Source organism: Schistocerca americana, chromosome 2 (assembly GCF_021461395.2).
Source record: "Schistocerca americana isolate TAMUIC-IGC-003095 chromosome 2, iqSchAmer2.1, whole genome shotgun sequence".
Lineage (NCBI taxonomy): Eukaryota > Metazoa > Arthropoda > Insecta > Orthoptera > Acrididae > Schistocerca > Schistocerca americana.
The window spans coordinates 852,166,581-852,192,295 of NC_060120.1; the positions used below are offsets into that span (position 1 = coordinate 852,166,581).

At 40.3% G+C, this 25,715-nt stretch overlaps 1 protein-coding gene across 1 annotated transcript in view; it reads right to left on the minus strand.

Moving 5' to 3' along the window:
* LOC124595650 (NFX1-type zinc finger-containing protein 1-like) overlaps nucleotides 1–25,715 on the minus strand; it is a 279,353-nt gene that overhangs the window by 141,289 nt on the left and 112,349 nt on the right. Inside the window, exon 6 of the mRNA XM_047134490.1 lies at nucleotides 17,339–17,482. Coding sequence (XP_046990446.1) covers nucleotides 17,339–17,482 — 144 coding nt within the window. The remainder of the gene's footprint in view (nucleotides 1–17,338; nucleotides 17,483–25,715) is intronic.

Below are 25,715 nucleotides of genomic sequence, written 5' to 3' on the forward strand. Positions count from 1 at the left end.
ATGCCCCACATCATTATAGAGCCTCCACCAGCTCGAACAGTCCCCTGCTGATATGCAGGGTCCTTGGATTAAAGAGGTTGTCTCCACACCCATAAACTTCCATCAGCTCGATAAAATTTGAAAGAAAACTGGTCTGACCAGGCAACATGTTTCCAGTCGTCAACAGTCCAATGTCGTGCTGACGGGGCTAGGCAAGGCGTAAAGCTTTTGTGTCGTGCAGTCATCAAAGGTACAGGAGTGGGTCTTCAGCTTCAAAAGCCCATATCAATGATGTTTCATTGAATGGTTGACATGCTGACACTTGTTGATGGTCCAGAATTGAAATCTGCAGAAGGGTGGCACTTCTGTCATACTGAGTGACTCCTTCAGTCATCACTGATTGCGTTCTTGCAGGATCTTTTTCCATCCACAGTGATGTTGGAGATTTGATGTTTCACCGGATTCCTGATATTCACTGTACACTTGTGAAATGATCGTAAGGGAAAATCCCCAATTCATCGCTACCTCAGAGATGCTGTGCCCCATCGCTCATGTGCCAGTTATAACAGTATGTTCAAACTCACTTCAATCTAGCTAATCTGCAATTGTAGCAGCAGTAACCGATCGAACAACTGCGCCAGACACTTGTTGTCTTATATAGGAATTACCGACCGCAGCGCTGCATTCTGCCTGTTTACATCTCTCTGTATTTGAATACACATGCCTATACCAATTTCTTTGGCACTTCAGTGTATTATTTCTTCTCCTGTGCCACTGCATGGCCCACTTTTTCTTAAATCCTTCGCTCATCATTATCAATCTTTGTCTCTGAAATCCATCTGTACCTCTCCAGTTCAGATTCAGATGGACTGTTCCCACAACCTGTTTACTCCTTTTCCTAGATAACTCCCCTCCACTTATGCTGTCTGCTGTCATCATAATTTATCATTTTTCTCTTCAATAACTATTCTTTGTCAGTCAGAGTGTCTCCTCCAATCAGACTTTTTATATATTTAGGCAGTGTTCTCCAAAGTTCACTATATTTCAAAAATCATCATTTACCAGTACATCTAGTGAAAGGGAGCTAAAGCAACTTTCTTTCATAATATGCTTTGACATCAGGTGCATTTTTGCTACTCAGTACACGCTCTTCGCAAATTATCTCATTAAGTATTTTGTATTTCTTGGCCAGTGCTTATTCAGGCAACTTTGCAGAAATTCTTCACGGCTTTGATACTGATTTACTCTATATGTCCATGACCTACAGACTTCTCCCAAAAGACTAAATACACTGTCAAACCTTTTCTTCTCTACAGCTAGTAGTTGTATATATTTTTGATACTCATTAATCAAATCCAAGAATGGGCATGATCTCTTTTCTGTAATTCCAGCTCTCTACATTTTTCCTGAATTCCTCATAAGTGCTTTCCAGAACATGGCAATTATACCAAAAAAGAAACACTTTCCTGATGTTGTACATGCAAAATCTTTGCTGCTTTCTCACTTAGGATAAAAATTTGGGTTTATTTCTTGTTGCTAGCATAACATCTATGAGCCATAAATACAGTCATGTTTATAATGAACAGTGCTACTGTCACGTAGCTATTAAGGGTTCAGTCCTCGTATATAGATAATCAAGTAAATTGTAAAGGACTGACTACAGAGGCACGTTTTTAATTTTCTTTTCAATCTAAAGTGATTTTCTACTTCTTGCTTAGACACATAAGTGTGTTTTGAAGATCTTTGCAATGTAATAGAGAGCCCTGCCTTGTAACACAAATAAAGACAAAATAATAATTGGAAATTGTTTGTATTGTGATTGTGAAAACCAGTAATCAACTGAAACTTATTTTTATTATTTGCAACAATTTCATTAAGAACTAAATGAAACAAGAAATCAGTAAAAGAATTCCAGGGTAGCAGAAATTTTTTGGAAGTAAGTGAATGCACAGATATCAATACAGATTTCATCTACGATATTTTCTTGCCAAGGCTACTTAGAATTAATTATTTCCAGGTTTCGTTTGACTCCCACAATTAAATTACCAACAAGAACATACTGTCAATCCAAAAAATTTCAAGACTGGTGAATAAAAAATTGAGAAGAATTAAGATGGTGGTTTAATACTTCAGGTGTTCTACACTGTTTCCCCCATTTGAGAGCAATGCACAGAAAAATCACACGAGGGCGTGCTGAGAAGTAATGCCTCCAAAAATTTTAATGTGAAAACTCTTCATGCATTTTAAATAGAACAAACTTTGTAAAGATTCTACATCGCTATTCTTCATGTTTACAATGTATTTATTTTTCAACACAGACACCCTGGTGACAAACACATTTCTCCAACAAGAGACCACTTTGTTGATATCATCACTGTAAAATGTTTGACTTTGTAGACAGAGCCACAACCTACTCCTGCCTGCATAACCATTCACCACTATCAGAGTGAAATCCTCACCACTATCAGAGTGAAATCCTCAAAGGTGTTCTTTAAGTTCTGGTAACAGATGAAAATTGGATGGGGCCACATCAGGATGGTATGGAGGATGACTGGTGGTGGTGAACCCAAGGCGTTTGATTGTTGCAATGCTTGTGTGGGGTTAGGATTGTCATGCTGAAGGAAACAGTGCTCCAGAGGTAAACAAACTCTTTGAATTCGGAACTCTTATTACCGGTATGCTGTCTCTTACTCACCGATATAGTTACGTTACACACCACAATTTGCAAATATACAGACACGAAAAATAATGATGCAGAATGTTAATAACATTTTTTTAATTTAAAATGCTTTAAGAGTCTCCAGAAAAATAAATTATATTTTCCTCCTGCCACTGCTTGGTGAGTAGATTTTTCATCTATCCAATTACACTATATTTACAAATATGAGACATAGTGATCTATGGGAATATATCGGATGAAACTCACTGTGTGAAGTTCTTGGGTGTCAAGATGGATAATAAACTGCAGTGGCATCAGTATGCGACCAAGTTAACTAAAAAATCAATTCTGCCAGCTTTGCACTCACTTCTCTCTCTCTCTCTCTCTCTCTCTCTCTCTCTCTCTCTCTCTCTCTCCCCCCCCCCCCCCCCCCCCCTCCCTGTGTTGAACTGCAGACAAGATTGCTAGTGTATTTTCACTCAATTCTGTTCCGTGGCACAATCTTCTGGAGCATTACAGCTAAGGTGAAAAATGTGTTTATTCTACAGAAGTGTGCAGTAAGAATATTGTGTAACATACATACCTGACAATCTTGCAAAAGCCATTTCAGGGACTTAGGGGTTCTCCCTCTTACATTGCAATACAAATACCCGTAACGGTATTTGTGGTTAATAACAAGACTAATTTTAGGATGAGCTCAGCAATTCACAACCGTAACACCAGAAGTAGAGGTAATTTCAATTTTGACTATGCATCCTTTTACAGGATTCAGAATGGAGCTTTATCTTCTGGTGTGAAAGTCAGTAACAGGTTTCCAATGAACATCAGACAGGAAAATGAAAATCCTCACATATATACATGCAAAGTAAAAGAATAGTCATGATGACATGAAACCTAAAAGAATGACACAGCCACCGGACTTAACAAGTCAGAAATATAGCATCTACTCTCCAAATTGCAGGCTACATGAACCAGAGGTGATGGTGTTGTGTATCCGAGGAAATTGCCAGATATTGGGCCCATAATGACAATGATGAATGCAATTTAGAGATGTTCATTCTCCTCAACATCTCACTACAAAGATAGGTCAACTATGATGCTATACTCAGAACAGTGCCTCATCTGAAAAGATGAAGTTATGTCACTCCAGTGTACAGTGTTATCATTACCATTACCAGTGTGCATCTTCCCACTGCCACAGCGAAGAAAACTGCTATAATGGCTACCATGATGATTTTATGTTATGTTATGTTATGTTAACAGGAGACCTAGAAATGATGGAGAGGCTCCTATGTGATCATTCCATTTCATATCCCTACAAACTGTTACACCCACATTGTTATGTGATTTGGTTGATTCCAATAGAAACTCACTGGTATTACAGACATAGGATACTACATTTTTCGTTCTGTGAAGTGCAAAATTTTACATTTCTGAACATTTAGAGCAAGTTGCCAATCTCTGCTCCATGTTGAAATCTGATTAAAATCTGACTGAATATTTATGTAGCTTCTCTCAGATAGTACTTCATTACAGCATCTGCAAAAAGCCTGATTTTACTGTTAATAATGTCTGCAAGGTCATTAATATACAACACGAACAGCCCACATTGTAGCAATGTAAAGGGACACCTTCCTCTAACATTACCTTTATTCGACAGAAGTAATTGATACCAAAAATATTTTCAAATGTTGTATAGATTAATATTATCTATGCTGTTTAACTAAAAGAATTTCATATATGATGTATTATATTTCAGGCTGAAATGTATAAAAAGAAGTTATTTTATTACTTTATTAAAATTGATTTGTAGTAACTCTGTACATACAGTTAAAACTACTTTTCTTTTAGATATATTTGAAATTACAAAATATCTGGTATACTTAAAATTCCTATTATTAATGGCACTATCTGAAAATATTTATTAAATTTATTTCTGGATTCATTTATAGAAGAATGATATAACTTGGTGACGATTCTTCTTTTCTCAAGAACATTTGTAAACTATTTTTGTTTTATAAACTCTTTGGAATATTGTTAGTACTGCAGAATGAGTTAGTGGTGGGTATTCCTCTGATGGAATCAGACGTTTTTAATTTTGGCAATAACAATGTAATTTTTGGTTTTATGGAAGTGGAAATTGTAAAGACAGCATGATATAGAAAAATGTGATAGAATTAAGGAAGGGGGGAAAAAAAGTACAAAAACAGAAATTGCTCAGCAGACTTACTTAATAGTTATCATTTCATTTGGAACCTACAAAGTCAAAAAGTTTCAGCCTCAAGAATCTACCCCTAGATGTGACGGACTGGGGCAAACTATGAGAAAAGAAGATACATAAAAATGTTTATTTTTAAATCTTACTCCTCTCGAAACTTATGAAACGAGCCAATAATTTAGAAGAGTGAAAATCAACTGGTGATGTGAGGGAGGGTAAGATTACAGCATCTTATATCATGCTGTCAGTGCTGACAACTTCAATATGCTTTGCATTAAAAAAGCAGATCACCCTTCTATCCCAGTAATCAATACCACATTGTGTAAGAACTATAAACATTTTCTTTCATTTAACATTACCAACAGATTTCTTCCAACATGTTATTTCTATAATATGGAAAGAACAGATTTCCACTCACCACATAGAAGAGACATCGAGTTACGGTCAGGCACAATGAAAAGAAGAGTCTTGGAAAAAGTAGAAAACACATTCACACAAGCACAATTCACACTTACATGGCCACCATATTCTCCGGGCACTAAGAATGAATATGACAGTGCCCACGTTTATGAGTTGTGCTTGAGTGAATATGTGCGTTTTTCATACTTCTGAAGAAGGATTTTGTCCGAAAGTTGAAATATTTCTAGGAAGGATTTCATTGTGCCTATATGCGACTCATCACCTCATTTATGGGGTAAATAGCGATATATCCTTTCATATTGTTGTTATTCCATCCTGGACTTTCCAGTTTTTGAATATGCTATTTCTGCTGCATACAAAACTTGAAGCTCAGGAATGACTACTGTTGATTACAGTGGGACAAACGCAAAGGAACACTTTGGACATTTTTTCATGGAGTTAAGTGATTCATGAGGATTTCACAACGCTGTCGTAGGTTTCCCTCAGACTACTTAAAGGTAAGAAGAGAAAACAAAGAATCATTATAGAATCTACAAAACCTGCCAAATAAGTATCTATCTACTGATAAAAAGAACAAAATCATACCTAAGGACACATGCTGGAAACAGTTTCCCTTGCATTGTCAACTGTACTGGGGGTAAGTGTAGGTAGATGTTGAGGATGACGTTTTGTTGGTGGAGTGAAATCCTCTCTGTCTATTTACACATTTATATTTGCAAAAGGACTATCTACTTTGGCAGATTTTGTAGATACATTTATTAGAATAAGATTTATAGCTTTTTACACAAATTTAAAAAAAAAAATTTTAATTTTTAGCATTTGTTATGAGGGTATGGCAGATGGTGAAGAGTAGAGAGCATTAAACAAGGAAATTATTGATAGGGTTTGTAATTAACTATACTATAGCAATGTAGAAAACACATTTGCTGTTGCTAATATGGACAACCATCAGCTATATAAGGGAATTATGACAATTAAGATTAGTGCTGGACTGGGATCTTGGATTTCCTTCTTTATATGAGTGGTTGCCTTAACTGCTTCAGTTATTCAAGCATGACTTACGATCAGACCCAAACTACCATACATTATTGCTCCTGTATCACAACCTGTACTTGTACGCACATTACGTAATTCCCGTTTGAAATAGGACATTTTAACTGAAAATTGCTGCTCAGTATAAGCAGATAAAATTATATTGTAGTAAATGTATGTCTGAAACAATATTGTTCTGCAATATAAACAAGGAGGAAGAACAATTAGTTCCCTTTCCATTCATTAGTAAAAATGAATATCAGATACATGTTTACATGTAGGTTGTGTCGTATTGGTCATGATGCACAGTTGTTACGACACAATTTCCCCAGAGTATGTTGGATGGAGAATACAGGTGCAGCAATTGGACTGGAAGAGAAATTACAGTACACTTCACACAGTCATTTTTTCAGATGTGCCCCCTGTGTTCCCTTTTCTAATGACAGTGTAGTAATCCATTTCTAGACATTCTCCAAGTGGTATTGTTATACCAAAGTGGATCTTCATAATCTTTTATTATCTTTGAACAATATTCTTGAACCTCCAGCTGTGAAAAGTGGTTAAAAACCCACGAGCTTTCAGACAAATGCTCCTTGGACATAGTCACGCGGACTGTCATAAGTTTGCTACTATTGTCCTTACATAGCCATGCTATTTCCTAGATAACTATGTAGTGACACTGTTACCACATAAGGTAATGTTTCGATTACAAGACCACCATGCCTGCTTCAAGCTTCCAATGGCTGTGTCTCCAGTTATACTCAGCTGCAGATCACCATCTTTACAGAAGATGTCAGCAATTTTTATCTCACTCACTCCTTTTATAATGCTATCTTAGAAACTGTTTGTCCATTTAATAATAAATATCTTGTCAAATGCAATTCGGTATCCATTTTCCACAGCATCTACATCTACATCTATACTCTGCAAACCACTGAAGTGTGTGGCAGAGGGTACATCCCACTGCAACAGTTTCTGTTCCATTCATGTATGGAGTGTGGGAACAATGACTGCTTAAATGCATCCATGCATGTTGTAATTAATCTAATCTTGTCCTCATGATCCTTACAGAACAGATATGTACGTGGTTGTAGTATATTCCTAGAATCATCATTTAAAGATGGTTCCTTGAACTATTCTACCACTGATATCTCACAATGCAATAGATAAAAGCACTGTTCAATAATGCACACAGTCTGTTCAACAGAGAACTGTCCACATCCACATGGTATTTTGTATGTCTCTAGCATTCTGAGACATGACTCATATGAGTTATTGAATTTTTACTGAAGGCCTGGGGAATGAGTCAGTTTTGGACCTTTTGAGGAGCTGGCTAATCTTTCATGTTACAGAGCCACAGAATGGCAATTATGCAAGTTTGTCCTTCTCAGGGCCCTTCTGCTTATGTACTCTCAGTGAAGTTGCTAGTGAAATTTGTTGAATGTTGTCTCAGTTCTTCAGGTAAGTTTTCAGCACTTATAATGGTTTCTGCTTGATGCATGAAGGTCCTCAGAATGGAATATTTCTGTGCTTGGAAGAGAGGGGGATGGGGGGATAGCTGGTAGTATGTAGATACCAATCTATGTGGCCAAGACATCCATTGTTTTTTGACAGAAAGAATGTTGAGGAACTTGATTCATATTTATCTAGACTGCGGTCCATGCTTTTGAGCTTAAACCACAGTTATTCTAGTGAGCAGAACATAATGGAGATACAATCACTTTAGCAGCTCATGCAAGGTCACTTTATAAACCACCTAAGCTTTCTACTGTCCTTGTAAAACCACGACATTCCTGGGCCATTATTCCTACCACAAAATTCCTATCCCTACAAATGTCCCCACTAGGAAACCTGTTCCACGCATCCAACCACTACAGACAGCTCTCTCCAGCACCAGCCCTGGTAAATCCCACAACATCAAAGACAGGGCAACATTTGAAACAACACATGTTGTTTACCAACTAATGCGTCGACCACAAAGCGTTTTGTGTAGGAATGACCACCACTAAGCCAGCAACATTTGAAACCACACGTTATTTACCAACTGACATGTCCACGACATAGCTTTTTAGGTAGGAATGGCTATAACCAAACCAGCTGAGTGCGTGAATGAACACAGATGAACTTTCTACCTTAGGGATGCCCTTACCTAGTTGCTGAGTGTGCTCTACAGCATGACTAAAGGACTACACTCTTTGGGCCACTTTGTAACACCCCCGATACTAGAGATGGGAATTTATCGTTCAACACATTCTTGTGTCCCATCATCATTGTGGTTCTAACCTCCATTAACAAACCACATTCCCCAATTATTTCTCTATATTTTTTCAATGATGACATTCCCTAAATTATTGGATCATTTTTCCCCCTCTCCCTCTTTCCCCATTTTTATTTCTCGTTTTCCACTCTCCATTTTCATTATCCCCGGTCTCCTTTCATGGTTTAAAAATTCTTCATGACACTACTTATTATTCATCAAATTTCTCTTCCTCTCAGTCCAATGTGTTTTTATTTCTTGTTCCATCCACACATCATCTCTGAATTGAAACTGGCACTATTTTTACCAATGCTATATCTTTGGAATTGTACTGCCCCTTCATCTTTCTCTCTCTCCATCATAACAACAGGCGAGTCCCACACATCCTGGGGTTTGAGTGACCTCTCCCTCTCTCTCAAGCTAATCCTCTTTCCTCCCTAAAGAAGACATTAACAGTTCCAAATGATGGGAACAGTGTTTTCTGTTTTTAAAAGTGTGCATTCGTAGTACAGAAGTTTTCATCTGTTGAAGGTACATTCTAGCCAGTTATTTTGTCACCCTGTTGCAGGGAATGAGTGAATATTATTTAAAAGAGTATTGCAATCGGTACGTGTAAATGTTCTGCTCGAAGGGTTGCAGATTGTCTTTCATCTTTACGCGAATCTAGAAGAGCTGATCAACAACCTAGAACTGCTATGAGGTAAGGCCAGTATTACACTATCAAATTTCTTTGTCAAAGACATTTGATGGTGTAATAGGGAACTTTGTCAAATGTCGTCCAATATTTGATCAAATCTAGGGCCTTGCTTAGATTTGATCAAAGGAGTCACTTGTCTTCTGTTTATCACAATGTGACATGTTACCACATGGAGCACTAGCATTGCTGCATTCTGTCATCTGTAGTGTTTTTATAAACATTGCCGGTAAATACAATTGGTGTTTGCCGACAACTACAAAATTATTAGAGATGTATGAAGCTGATGAGGCACTTTACAACGTGAGACACGCTGAATACAAAAATAGATTACGAAGATTGGAGACCTGACCTGACCTAACCTAACCCAACCCAACCCTCTCCTGTAGCAAGAATCTGAGTGTTACAGTCAGCCTGCCTTCTGCAGATGTAGCAGTTCTTAAGTGAATATTGTGCTTTGTGATATGAGGATACACGTCATTGAGCACATACAGAAATGTATTCTCATCCATTCTTAAGTAATTGATGTACGACTTGACATCCTCCACTATAAGCTTACGTAACAAGTTTTGTTTAATGCTTTTATCGTGTCATCGTAAAACCCACAGCTTCACCCAGGTATGTTTCCTTTTTTCCACCCGCTTCTCTTCCGCACGTGCACACAGTGCAATTGTGGTACACGCAACTGCTGCGGTTAACAACAAGTTGCTGTTGTCAGCCAACTTGAACTTTGACGAAAAATATGATGACAGTGTAATACCCCTTCTAGCGCTACGTCAAAGATCTTTGTCAAATATATTTGACGGAATATTTGATCACATCTTTGATCAAATCTTTGACAAAGAAATTTGATAGTGTAATACCGGCCTAAGGTGAATTTGAAGCTAGCTGAATGCTAGTGGGCACAGGACTCAAGGAGCACCATGACCAGCCCATGTAGTTGAACATTTCCAGGAAGCCAGGTGCAGAGACAATGAGGATGTCATCAGAAAAGGGGAAATCCGAGAACTGGGAATTTGGATGGCTGATGGCTCACATTGCCTTTGTGCAGAACACGCTTCAGGAGATGGCGGAGTGTCAGACACTATTAAAGATAGCCAAGTTACAGCCCTCTGAGGTTTGACAGTAACTCAAATAAAATATTAAAGCAAATCTGAATACATCTGCAATCTCACATAAAACGTGGTGCATCCAATGACACAACAATATTTCAATAACTTTAAAAATACAGAACTTAATATTTCACAGTGAATAAACATTTATACAATGTTCATATCATTTGAACAAACAGAATCTCAGATGACAGCACTACACTATAGCTATCATAGCTGAAAGCTACAGATACATATCTATTTTATTTACTGATTTACTATGTCTTTTATACCTGTTTCATTGTGCAAATGTTTGTTAGAACTTTTGTTAGAACATCATATCTGAGCACTTACACAGCAAATGAATACATCCACCTCATTTTTCCCAAACTTGCATTTTTGTTTAATGAATAGGTTTCTATTTTCCCAGCAATTTCATTTAAATGTTGATTGCAAATTCTATTAAAGAAGTGTGCTAATTTAAAAGTGGTCAACAGTATGTTTTAACAGACACCACATCTCTAAAAGAATGCCAAAAGACTCTTCTGACAAGCAGGCCTAAATAACTTTTTAAACTGTATTTAATGACAATTTTTTATCAATTAATTTGAGCGCACTTGCCCAAGAATGCTAGCTTATTTATTAATGAATCAACTATTACTTATATTTATTGTAAAGGGTCCGAAGGTAACTGAATGATCATAACATTTCTTTTATTTGAATATCGTTATAATATATTAGTTTCGAGCAAGAAAGTGATCAATTGAGTCAAATCATGTCTGTAGAGCTTGAGAACAATGTATTTTTGGTGGGGATGGTCTTCAGCTAATGAGAGTTGGACAATGGTAGAACACTGCTGGAGCCACGTGGAGACAGACTTTTCAATTGAAGAGCTCAAAGGCACAATTCTGGACACTTTATGTCGAGATCTCCAAGAAGGCAGGCCTGCCTGTGATAATGAGTGGTATTAAACCATGGAGATGTTTGATTCTTGGTGGTGAATGGCCACTACCATACAATTTTTGAAGTGACTTTAGATTTCGACAGTTCTGAATTGCTCCAGAGTTGGACACTCTAACTTTTGCTGCTTGATGTACAGAACTGAGAATCAACAGAGTATGAGTTACTGTTTTTTGTATCATTTGTGAATAATCATGTTGAACTCTGCACTATTTTGAGTTGGTGAATTGTTGTGACTCGCCGATCTTTCAAAGTGCCACTGCGCAGTTACGCGCATCCTCTACATGTGGCGCTGTCTGCCAGCCATGCAGCAGCAGTGCCACCTAAGCGGCCAGCCAGCCAGTGGCCGCTAGACTTGGACTCAGTTATGATTTGACTGTTAAAGTGTACACACATCTTACTCTGTTTACTTGATCTGTGACATTCATATATTGCGTCTTCCTTGAAATAAATTTGTTCAACTTGAAATAATAACAATTGGCGACGAGGTAGTGATTTTTCTTTTCCATCGTTGAGCCACATGTTTCCATGGCTACTTTAGAGCAACTATTGCCAGGTCTCATAGAACAGCAAATGCTTCTCACAAATGCGATTCGTGATTTCGTCGCAGCATCAAATGCGGGGCGTCTCTCGTCGTTGTCTCTACCTACTTTTCCTCCTTACGACGAGACGGCGGAAGACTGGTCTGATTACGAAAAACGTCTTCGACAGCACTTCTTGGCATTTCATGTCACGGACGAACAAACATGTAAGTCTCTGTTCCTTTCATGGATTTCACCCCAAATGTATCGGTTGTTGTCGCAATTGGCTCCTTTGAAAGATCCTGCGTCTTTGTCCTTTGCTGAAATGTGCTCCCTTCTGTCCGTCTATTTTCAAAAGCAAACGCATGTGGTAGCCTCTCGTGTTGCCTTTTATTGTTGTCAAAAACAATCAAATCAATCCTATTGCGCTTGGGCTGCTGAACTTCACGGCCTCAGTCGAAAGTGTCAATTTGTTACTGAAGTTCACAAAGAATCCTACGCAGATTCCATGGTACGGGATGCTATTATCTGATCAGCACCCAACAAAGAAGTTAGGCAACGTGCCCATCAGTTGGCAAATCCGACTCTAGATGAAGTCCTATCCATCGCTCAGTCTTTTGAAATTTCTCACGCTGCTGGAGCGCAAATAGAGGCATGAAGCGACGTCAGGGAAATACAACCTCTGTGCGATGTTGACAAAGCGTGTGGTGTGTCCCCACCTGTCGACGTGGCCGCAGTATGCTCCCAAGCGCAGCCTTGGCCTAACTGTAAAAAACCTCTCAGAAACTGCAGAAAAACCCCCGGCAACTTCCTTTCTGTCCGCAGGTTTTACGAAACATTCACGAGAAGATTGTCCACAATGTTGGGCCTTGTGCAAAAAAAAAAAAAAAAAAAGGTCATGTGTCATCCGTTTGCAAATCCAACCGCATACATGATGTTCATGAACATGACGCTGATTCTGATTCTGTGTTGTCTGCTAATTGTACTTCTTCCCTTTCAGGGAAGTTATTCCTCACTGTCTGAATACTTGGTCGAGATGTTCGCATGCAGGTGGATACTGGTTCTGCTGCCACTATCATCAATTCTCAGACGTATCACCAGTTGGGTTCTCCGTTCCTGTCACCTGTCACTAGGCAATTACGGACTTAACAATAAACAGAAGATTTCTCTCTTGGGACAATTTGATGCTGAGATATCTTACAAATCTGTCATTCACACTGTTCCCATATTTGTGGTCGACCATAGTAACGTGGAGAATCTTTTTGGTTTCAATGCCTTTCGCGTTTTTTGGGTTCTCCATAGATGACTCTGTCAATATCATATCTGATGCTATTCCTTATGCTCAATTGGATTCCTTGTCGACGACATTTGCATCCCTTTTTTGTCCTGGGTTAGGCCGTGCAAACGACTTTGAAGCTCGTATCACGCTCAAACCCACTGCTCGGCCTAAGTTTTTTTGGGCTCGGCCCATTCCTGTGGCCCTTCGTGATCAGGTCAAACGGGAGCTGGATTGTCTCACTGCTTCAGGGGTCTTGCTTCCTGTTACTTCCAGTGAGTGGTCCTCTCCTGTCGTCGTTGCTAAGCCAAATGGTGATATTCGTCTCTGTGGCGATTTCAAAGCCACTGTAAATGCTCAATGCCTCATCGACACTTACCCTATGCCCCGTCCTGAAGAACTGTTCACTAAACTTGCTTGACGCCAGTATTTTTCTAAAATTGACTTGTCAGAAGCTTATCATCAACTTCGTCTCAACGCTGCTTCCCGGCAGTTTCTGGTCCTTAACACGCCTTTCGGCCTCTATCAATACCAACGATTGCCATTCGGGGTTGCCAGCGCTCCTGCTCTCTTTCAGCAATTCTTGGAACAATTATTGCTCGCTGTCCCTGGGTGTATAGATTACCAGGACAACATTGTTGTCACTGGCTCCACCACTGACGAACATCTTCAAAATCTCCGCACACTTTTTCATGTCTTACAGACTGCCGGTCTTAAGTGTAATCTTCAGAAATCAAAATTTTTTCCAGGCATCTATCACGTACTTGGGATTTCAACTCTCTCGGGATGGTATTCGTCCACTTCAGCAAACTGTCGCTGCGATTGATGCCCTTCCTCGCCCTACATCTGGTAAGGAACTGCAGGCCTTCTTGGGGAAAATAGCATACTATCACAAGTTTTTACCGTCTGCTGCTTCGGTGGCTCAGCCGTTGCATCGCCTGTTGCATAAAAACGTGCCTTTTCACTGATCCGCATCATGCGATGCGGCTTTCCAGAAATTGAAGACTATGCTGAAACAGGCCCCGTGCCTGGCCACTTATCGATCTGGCCAACATCTTGTTCTTGCTACGGACGCCTCTCAATATAGGGTCGGTGCAGTCCTTGCGCACAGTTTTTCTGATGGTTCTGAACAACCCATTGCTTATGCCTCCAAAACGCTCACGGATGCCCAACAAAAGTACTCTCAAATTGAAAAAGGAGCTCTGACCATTATTTATGCTCTTCATAAGTTTGGTGTTTTTCTCTATGGATACAAATTTCATCTTGTTACGGATCACAAACCACTTGTTTCAGTGTTTCATCCTTCAACGTCACTTCCCGACAAGGCTGCACACTGCCTCCAGCGTTGGGCTCTTTACTTGTCTCGTTTCAATTATGAGATTCATTTCCGGCCGACAGCTCAACATGCGAATGCTGATGCACTGTCTCGCATTCCCATGGGTCCTGATCTGGCATTCAATAGGGACAAACTTTTGTGTTTCCAACAGGATGTTGCCGAGCAGCGGGTTGTGGACAGGTTCCCCATCACCAGGGACCGGCTGGTGGCTGCTACAGGTTCTGACCCTACCCTCTCCTGGGTTCTATGCTGTATTCAGAAGGGTTGGCCAGATCGTCCGTTCGCTAAGACTTCTGATCCGTTGCGGAACTACTATGCTTTGCGTTACCGCCTCATGGCTAGGGCTGGTGTTATCCTCCTTTCCACCGACAATGCTTCACCGCATGTTGTGGTACCTGCGTCTCTGCATGCTTCGGTCTTGTGCCTCCTTCACCAAGGGCACTGGGGTGTGTCTCACACAAAATCTCTGGTGTGCTGTCATGTGTACTGGCCCGGCATCAACTCTGAAACCGCACACATGGTCGCTACCTGTGGCCCTTGTGCATCACAGGCCACCGCCCCGAAGTCATCTTTGTAACCGTGGCCTTCGCCTGAGAAGCCCTGGGAGCGTATTCATGCTGACTTCGCAGGACCTTTTTTAGGTACTTATTGGCTTCTCGTTATTGACACCGACTCTAACTTTCCTTTCATTGTCCGTTGCATGTCGCCTACCACCGCGGCAACCACCAATGCTCTAGCTCGAATTTTGTATTTGGAAGGCCTTCCCTCTACTCTTGTTACTGATAATGGTCCGCAATTTGCCTCTTCCGATTTTGCGGATTTTTGGGCCCGTCACGGCGTCATGCATGTCATGGCCCCTCCGTTTCATCCACAGTCAAACGGTGAGGCTGAACAATTGGTCCGCACATTTAAGGCTCAAATGAGGAAACTCCTGACTTCTTCTGCTGATGATGTGCTTCTCCAATTTCTGGCTTCTTACCGTTTCACCCCCATGGGCGACCACAGCCCGGCTGACCTGTGGCCGACAGCCCCGCACACTACTTCATCTTCTGCGACCTTCCACCTCATGGCCGCGGGTGCCTTCGCTTGGCCGGTTCACCGCCGAAACGCCTGTATGAAATCCAGATGGACACGGGTGTTGTAGTGTGTCATTCGGACATGACCAGCTTCGGCCTCGTGTGCCGGCAACGCCTGTTCCGGATGCCACTACAACATCTTCGGCTCTACCTGACGCTCGGGATACTGGAATCTCTCATTACTCACAACGCAGTACTCTCACCATCATATCGGTGCCAGCACAAGAACTGACGCCACCAGGAGATGTGCCCATGCAGGAACCAGATGACAATCATCTGTCGGAGCAACTCTACTCGCCTCCTCCTCCTACGGACACGGACACATCGCCCGTGTATCCTGTTATAACAACCGGACTTGCCGCAACGGGCAGATTGGTGCACGGGGCCCCAGCAGATTCGACCCCCATGTCTCCTGTCATCTCGACCCATTATCATCGAGCACACTTCCGTCCGTACGAAAAGCCTCCTCCTCGAGACTTTACGGCCAGTCAAACAACACCTATGGACGTTAGCAATCTACAGGCCACCTCCATCAAGACCTGTGCAAAAGATTCGAAAGGGGGAAAAGTGTTGTGACTCGCCGATCTTTTAAAGTGCCGCCACACAGTTACGCGCGTCCTCTACATGCGGCGCTGTCTGCCAGCCATGCAGCAGCAGCGCCACCTAAGCGGCCAGCCAGCCAGCGGCCGCTAGGCTTGGACTCAGTTATGATTTGACTGTTAAAGTGTACACACATCTTACTCTGTTTACTTGATCTGTGACTTTCACGTATTGCGTCTTCCTTGAAATATATTTGTTAAACTTGAAGTTATAACATGAATATTTTGTGTTTTGAGATTATGAAAAGGACTTAGTTTTGCAAGTCTTTGATGACTTTTTAGTTTGGCGATTTTGCTACCATTCTCATATTGCTCTCAACATAACTTTACTGCATTAGGTAAGGGTATTTTCTATCCAAATTTTAACTGGATATTGTAGGACCACTGCCCTTTTATTTGAGATGTCTTTTCTTGACTATACATTATTCAATGTAATTCTCTGTTGTCTTTATCAATTACAGATGTTAGAGTAGAACACATGTTATTAAATTATTCATTTATCTTTTATTTTATATTTCTATGTATTTTATTAAGTCGCAATTCTAGCCAATGGAAACACTACTTGACTGCAGGATCACAGCTACATGTTAATTTCCAGCAAATTAGCTGTGGAGCTAGAAAGTAGATATATGCAGCTCGACTCCATGGCTACATCAAGCTATTCTTTTTAAACAGAGCCATGCACAGCCCCAGCACCATAAGTACAAGCAATATCAGGCAAAGTCGTAACAGGTTTACTCATATGGGATGTTGTTTAGAAGAGCAACTACTCAGCAGTAACTGTCAGGTAATGTCACAGTCTGAATGTATCGTTCAAAGAAGCTTCTTCTAAAGTAATTGAGAAGGCAAATAGAAGGGAAGAGACTAGAAAAATCAAAATAACACTCTATAAACACTATCTCCTGACCTTCAGCATAACATAACTTTTTTCTATTTATGTCTCTGTTTCATTGCTCTATAACATTGCTTATTGTGACTATTCTTTCTGTGGCTCTTTGGATGTTCTCGCCATAGGTGAATGACTCAAGCTACAACAATATTTTTCTGCAAGGCATATCTTGATTCTGATATTACTAACAAGAACATGAATTTCATTTAACTTAAATGATCTGGAGCTTTCATTTATATCTGATTTTATTTTAACCACGTGCTGTACACGAAACTGCCAAACAGAACATCTCCCACAAAATATCAGAAACAAATTATTCATAATAACTTACTTTCCTCAAGTAGAACATCTGTCCTGAATAAGTTGTAAGGATAGTAATTTCACTTTCTTCATATCCTTGAAGCAAAAGGTATCTGCAAAGAGCTATCAGGAATTCAGCTTCAAATAAATTTCGACGGCTGACAGTTTCAGACACCTGAAATATCATAACAAATAATGACAAAAGATGGTGACACACTGACAATGGTCATTCTATGATATATAAAAACAGTGAAAGATATACAGACAAATTTTCAGTGTAACAAGTACAAATCAGCCTACAACAGGAAACTCTTGTAATTTTCTTCAAAACTTTCTTGAAGCACATATATAAAAAAAATGTAACATACAGTGAAGTCTTTCATGAGTTTTCTTACCTACTGGTCAACCTTCCACATCTTACGGTTGTGGTCCATAAAACTATTTCGTTCCCAACATTTAATCCAGATACATCTTGTGAGGTTCTCCAGTTTCTGCTGAGTATTGGCATTTCAGCACAACCATGAGCACCAATGAAGATGTCCAATGCAAGGGAATATTGGAAAATATGTCAGGAACAAAAAAGGATCATGGACCACAAACATACAACCTAAAAGGTCCACCAGCACCTAAAATTGTAGCACTCTGACCCCCTGCCCAAATCCTCACCCCCCTTTAAAAAAAAAAATACACAGAAGGATATGGCAGAAGCAGTAACGGAACTAGTATGGCTACTTGACTAATGAGTCAACCACGAAAAGTTAACAGGAGAGAAGAAAATGGATGGTAATTACTGATTATTGCTACTGAATATAAAACACAGTCAACATCTATATTGGATATGTGCACAGACAAAGTAATGTAGCTGTGCAAACACACTGTTAACAGATGGATGTCAAGCAGGCGTTAACACAGGCTATACTGTATTGGTAGCACTATTGCTGACAAAGTTATGCTTTCAGCTGCCACCTTGGACACACTAACAAAGCAGAAAGTTATGTTTTTATATTTTTCTGTGTTTCTTCATAGTTTAATTCTTAAATTCCTTGCGTATTTTTGTATTTAAAAGGTGTAATTTTGTGTTTACCCTCACTTCAGGGTGAGTGGCAGGTGGTAACAAGTTTGCATCACTCGAGACAGTCATTGTGGGGGCTGGCCCTCTGTCCTTGCTCTTACACTCTGTGAGTGGACAGGTGCGTGCTCCTTCAGCAGGGCCTGAGAAGGCACATGGGGGGAGGAATTAGCTAGTTTTTGGGAGCTCCAATGTTAGGTGCATTAAGGAGGTCCTTAAGCAAATAGTGTCCAGGGCTGGGAAAAATCAAATGTGCAGTCATTATGCCTGCCATGGGGCTTTACCAGAGATGTGAAGGGGGCTCTGCCTGCAGCTACTGAATGTATAGGGTCCAGTCTTCTGCAAGTTGTGGCTCACCTCAGCTCCACTGACATCTGTCACTAGGGTTCTGCAGCCTCAGTTCATATAAGCAGCTGTTGCAAATGGTGAAGATTGCTGGCCTTGCACACATGGTACAAGCACAGCTAACAATTTGAAGCATGCAGAATTGACTGGGGTCCTTTGGTTTGGAGCTGAGTGGAGGGTCTCATCCCAAGGCTTCACTGATTCTGTGACAGCTGTGGCTGCAGATTTCTGGGCTTACATTACGGGGTAGGACAGAGGTGCACTACACAAAGTAGCTACTCAGGTAGTAGAGTACTTGTGGAGTGCATATGGTCTTCTCTGAAGAATGTTCACCAGCCAATGCAGAGAGCAAAATCGTATTACGTGCAAAGTAAAGAAACTTCGACCGTCAAAATTTAAACAGTAAATCATTTAAGTAATCGTGACAAATTTCCTGAATTTACTGCACTACAGTAAAGTTGTAGCACTCAAATTAATCTCAGAACCAAGAGCTGGATAAAACCTGGAGTACAAAGCTCTGAAATATTTATCGAGGCATTGAAAAGATGGGGGGGGGGGGATGTTCATAGCAGTCTACACACAAATATTGTCTCTACTGGGAACTTATCTGGACGCATGTCAGAAGTCTAGATAAACTCAAGTTAATTTTCTTATGTTTTTACTGGCCACCCAACTTCATCATATTGTCTTTTGAATCATTCAAAGAAAGTATATGCTCACTAGCTTGGAAATCCCCAGATCATGAAATATTAGTTGGAGGTGACTTTAATTTACTGAGTATAGATGGGTACATCTCTGGGTTCACTGCACGTGGTATGGAGAACCAGCCCTGAAAGTGCTTTCTTACACAATTTCGGAATATTATTTTAAGCAGCTAGTCTGACAGCCCACCTACAATGAAAATATTTTACACCTTGCAGGTACAAACACGGCTGACATTATCGATGGTGTCAGCATAGAGACAGATCACAATGCATTCATATTGGCAATGGCTAATAAAGTTAGTAAATTATTCAAGAGATCTAGGAGATTATTTTTGCTAGAAGAGCAGATAACCAGTTATTAGCATCATACTTAGACAATGAATGGACATTTAATTCCAGTGTGATGAAGATAGAGGAATTATGGGTGGAGTTTAAAGGTACTGAAGTTGCTGTCTGAAGAATTATGAGCCAAGTAAGTGGATGGATGGAGAAGACCCACCTCACTCAGTTTAAAACAGAATGCAAAAATGATGACAGGTAAAAGTTGCTGGAAATTCACGTGTCTGAAAAAAGATCTATGCATGAAACATACAACTACTATCGTCATACCTGAGCAAAAGATCTTCCTGCGAATCTGACAAAATTTCAGTTATAGGTAAAATCGTTAAGACAGTCAACGGCTTCTATCCAGTCACTCACATTAACCAGTCTGGTGAGGCAATAGAAGACAGCAAAATGAAAGACAAACTTTTAAATTTTATATTTAAGAAATTATTCATGCACAAGGACATGATTGTACAAACATTCCGATGTTTAACCGTCACACAGATTCCCGTATGAAGGAAGCAATAAAAGGCATCCCTGGTTTAGAAAAGCAACTGAAAGAGTTAAAGATAAGTAAGTCACTGGGTCTGGATGGTACCCCAATTCGACATTGGCCCTTTACTTAGCTTGCTTTTATCACAAGTATCTCCCCCAACACAAAGCCCCAAGTGACTGGAAGAAACACCGGTGACATACATAAGAAGGGTTAAAGGAATGGGCCCACAAAATTACACACCAATATCCTCAACACCGGTATGCTGAAGAATTCTCTAACATATCATCAGTTCGAAGTAAGCTCCTGTCCACAAATCAGCACGGATTTAGAAAACATCACTTGCGTGAAACCCAGCTCACCTTTTTCTCACATGATATCCTGCGAACCATGGATGAATTGCAACTGGTAGATTCCATATTCCTTGATTTCCAGAAAGTGTATGACATGTCACCCACAGTAGAATTTTAATGACGATAAGAGCATACGCAAAAGCTTCCCATGTGAGTGGCTCGAAGACTTCTTAAGTAATAAAACCCAGTATGTTGTCCTTGACAGCTAGTGTTCACCAAAGATAAGGGTATTGTCAGAGAAATATGACAGTACCACTCTTAGGTTGATTGGTTGGGTTGGGGAAGGACACCAGACAGCGTGGTCATCGGTCTCATCGGATTAGGGAAGGATTGGGAAGGAAGTCGGCCGTGCCCTTTCAGAGGAACCATCCCGGCATTTGCCTGGAGCGATTTCGGGAAATCACGGAAAACCTAAATCAGGATGGCCGGACGCGGGATTGAGCCGTTGTCCTCCCGAATGCGAGTCCAGTGTCTAACCACTGCGCCATCCCGCTCGGTGTTAGTACCACTCTTAGCCTGGACATCCATTAGGTACATATTCGGCCAACAAACAGGTTGTTTTCACGGTTGTACAACTGCGGCCAACTGATGAAGCTTGTCCATTACAGTTGAGTAACATCCGACATACAGTTGACAACCAGTCAGCCACAAGGCAACTGAACTGAAGACTTACCTGATGAGATGATTCCCACTGTCTGAGTGTAAACCATTGCTAACTACTTTCAACAAGTGTCTTTCCAAGGTTTGACAAGTGATGGAATGTGTTTGGAATAATGGTTAGTGGATGGAGACTGCTACAAAAAAATAGTGAAATTGGTAAGCCTAATAATGCCGACATTATAGTCAAATGTATATGCTGGGTACACAACATCATAAATGACAAGGAGGGGAAAGAAACAGCAGAGCTGTGTTTGGTTGCCAGCTAACACAATCAACAAGAAGAAACACTTCTAAGAGTGAGAACAGGGAAGGAGCACAAATGAAAGTAGTTTCAGTACTTCACAGTATACCAATTACTAGGGCCCGGATTTTAATGACAAGTCATATTTTTTTCTGAACTATAGGGTGAATTTTAGAACAATTTATACACAAATCTAGGCATTTTAGTGCCGAAAAATGTATTTTGATTGTGCATATAAAGTCATATTTCAACAAATTTTAGTAATAGGTCATATTGCAGCTAACTTTTAATGTAATAGGTCACATTTCTGTCAACTTTTGCCAAAAATGCATATACCGTTTTTCTCGTATCTTACAGGACGCACGAATTACCTTCAATGCCCCTCCCACCTAAACCTGTTCTTACACAATGGGGTTCTTGGTTTAATGCTGCTGAGTATTACTGCACCAACTACACCCAAATAAAGACAATCTTCTGTGAGCTTGATAGCGATGAATCAAGTGCTATCAAAATTCTGAAAGAAGTTTTTACAGATACATTGTCTCGAAACTTGGCATACATCAACACCAATTTTTCAGTGATATCAAAAGCCATCAAACAACTGGAAGCTGTTGGCACTCAGCTATGTGAGGCCCTGAATACTGTGCAACATGTACAGAGTGAGCTGGATCGAGCTCGTGGTCATGTTGCTGACAAAGTGAAAACCAAATTGCAAAGTGTTCTCCAACGGAATCCTGGATATTCTACACCGTGCAAAACTAGTTACAGTCTTTCAGGGAATGCCGCAACATTTTAAGGTACTGAAACAAAGCTGAACTCCAGTGACCTGGCTGCCTTCAATTATGCTCCAGTGACGTCTTGTGAAGTGGAGAGGAGACGAGCTTTTCCAGGTGCAAAACTATCCCCGGCGACAACCGTAGATCTTTGACCACGGAAAACCTGAAAATGCATCTTGTGATCCAGTGCAACTTTGCAGATACTGAAGACTGACATATGGTATTAAATAATTTGAAACACTTTAAATACTATGCAGAAATAAAAACATTGTTTTATGTTCCAATATATGATCTTTTCACTGTACTTTGTGTTTAGAAAATAAAGCACTCAGACATTCAAAAAAATAGGTGCAAATTAGCCACAAACCCTACAGAAAGAAAGAAAGAACTATACTTACAATATTTTGAGAAGTGAATTTTGTATTACTTTATGGTGAATAAAAAATTAAATAAACAAACAAGAATGCTTTAAATAAACTTCTATTAATAAACTTCTATTAAGTCATATTTTATTTTTTAAGGTCATATTTATGTACGTTTTAGGTCATAAATGCTTGCATATTTCACTGTTTTTTAGGTAATTACGAGGGCGGTTCAGAAAGTAACCTCCGATTGGTCACAGTGCCGGTTGTGGGGGGAGTAGCGACGCCATCTGTGCGTTCACGCACTCAACAGGTCAGTCGGCATCAAGCCGTGGTCGAGTGAACGTCGTACCTGCGCTAGTTTAGTTTTTGTGGCAGTTTGAAATGTGTGCTGCAATAGAAAACCCCGCCAAATGTGAAGTGCGTGCTGTCATAAGGTTTTTTTACAGCCAAAGGATATTCTGCAGCAGCTATTCATTGTGAGCTTTGTGCCGTGTACGGACCAAGAGTTATGAGTGAAGGAGCTGTCCGTGAATGGGTACGTTTATTTAAAAGTGGACGAGAAAACGTTCATGATGAAGAGAGGAGTGGTAGACCATCATTGGTGACTGACGAACTCGTTCAGACAGTTGATGCAAAAGTTCGTGAAAATCGATGTTTCTCAATGTCGGAGTTGTCTACTGGTTTTCCACAGATTTCTAAGACTCTCTTGTACGAGATAGTGACAGCAAGATTGGGTTACCGTAAGTTCTGTGCATGATGGGTGCCCAAAATTCTTACCGACCACCACAAAACTCAATGAATGGCCTCTGCATTAGACTTTCTGTCACGTTATGAGGACGAAGGAGAACCATTGTTAAACAGAATCGTGACCGGTGACGAAACCTGGATTAAGCACGTGAACCCTGAGACAAAAAAACATTCAAAGATGTGGACACATTCAAATTCGCCTACCAAACCAAGAAAAGCCTCGCAAGATTTTTCTGCCAGAAAACTGATGGCAACGGTGTTTTGGGATGCCAAAGGGGTGTTGTTGGTTGAATTCATGGAACGTGGTACGACCATTAATCAAGACGTGTACTGTGAAACAATAAAAAAGTTACGACGGGCTATACAGAACAAACGCCGTGGTATGCTGATTTCCGGTATCGTTTTTTTGCACGATAACGCCCGTCCTCACTCTGCTCGCAGAACAACGGCCCTTCTTGAGTCCTTCAAGTGGGACGTTATCAACCATCCACCTTACAGCCCAGACCTGGCGCCAAGTGATTATCACCTCTTCATGCATTTGAAGAAATGGCTCGGGTCACAGCGGTTTGATGACGACGAAGAGCTCAAAGATGCGGTCACAGGCTGGCTCCAGGCACAAGCGGGTGATTTTTATGCAGAAGGAATTTCAAAGCTTGTGAAGAGATACGATAAGTGCCTCAATCGCTATGGAGACTATGTAGAAAAATAGTGCAAAGATGTAGTTGTAAGATGTATATATTAAAATATTTTTATTTAACTTGGTGTATTTTTTTTAAATCAACCGGAGGTTACTTTCTGAACGGCCCTCGTAAAATCCGGGCCCTACTAATTACATAGAGTGAACACCTGGTTGAAGGTTTTCTTTCTAACAAATGATTAAACAGACTTACTGAACATACACTGTTCATCACACATCACATATTCAATAATCCTGATCACAAATTATTGTGTTTTTAGCCATGTTATGACTAATGTTTCCACTTGGCTTCCAGACTCATGTCCTCTGCAGCGTTCAACCATAGTTTCCTATGTAAGTAATGGTGGTGACACCTCTTGTTTTGCATATCTCACAGTGACCTGTGCTCAATCAAACTGCGAAGCACACCCAATCACAAGTAACAACAGGTGCTTGCTTGTAACACTATGTCTGACCAGTCCCATTTCACTGGGATCCATCTGACAGCTGGCCATTTACAGGTATATGTGACTAAATTGATGCCCAGTGGATGTTGGACAATGTTGCATGTCTTGGGATTAATCAGCTGTTGAACTAGTCAGACGAATACAGTTCCAGTAGATGCTCAGCCTTATTCTCTCTCTATATATACAAAAGGTCAGACAGGCAGCATGAGCAGCAATCTGCGGCTGTTTGCTGATGATGTTGTGGTTTATGGGAAGATATCGTTGAGTGATAGGAGGAGGATATGAGGTGACTTGGATGAAATTTCTAGTTGGTGTAATGAATGACAGCTTGCTCTACATGTAGAAAAATGCAAGTTAATGCACATGAGTAGGCAAAACCATCCCATAATGTTTGAAAACAGCGTTCAAAGTGTATTGCTTGACACAGCCACGTCAATTAAATATCTAGGTGTAATGCTGCAAAGTAGTATGAAGTGCAATGAGCATGTAAGTATGGTACTTCTGTTGGGGGTTCAGGAATGCATGCCGTTACAATTAGCTCTAACTCAACCGTTGAATATCTTCTAGAGGATTCACTGGATGAATTATTAAATGAATCTCAGGTCCAAATGAGTTGCTTTTCACAGCACCTGATGTGGAAAGTTATTTGTGAATCTATAGCAGAGTTCAAACAATTAATTTACCAAACAGCTCTTTCCATAAAATGTGCACTCTGTGCTTCATAAATTCATTAGAATTCACTGTACACTGCTTGTGACAGCTAAAACGTGCTATAGTTACTTTGTTGTGTGAGGACAGTCTTTTAAATATTTTGAGAACTTCGATGATTTCTGGTACTAGCTGTCATTGTTCTCCTAATACATTCTGTCATTCTTCTATTAATACATTATGTATAGGATTGTATAAAAAGCAACTACAGCATCTTATGGTCCCTGCAGATTACCTACCCTTACTAGCATATCCACAATACTATTTCAGTTAGTTGCGATAGCTATTTTGAAGTTTTAACACTACTGGACTTCCTGAATGGTACAATGCATAAAATAAGGGAAAAGAGAACCGTTCACCTTTAGCAGACTGATGTGTGGTGAATACAAACATGTAACAGAAAATAGAACTCTCTACCTTTTGAGCTCTGGTTCTTCCTCAAGTACAAAATACGCCCATTCACACAAGCCTACACATACA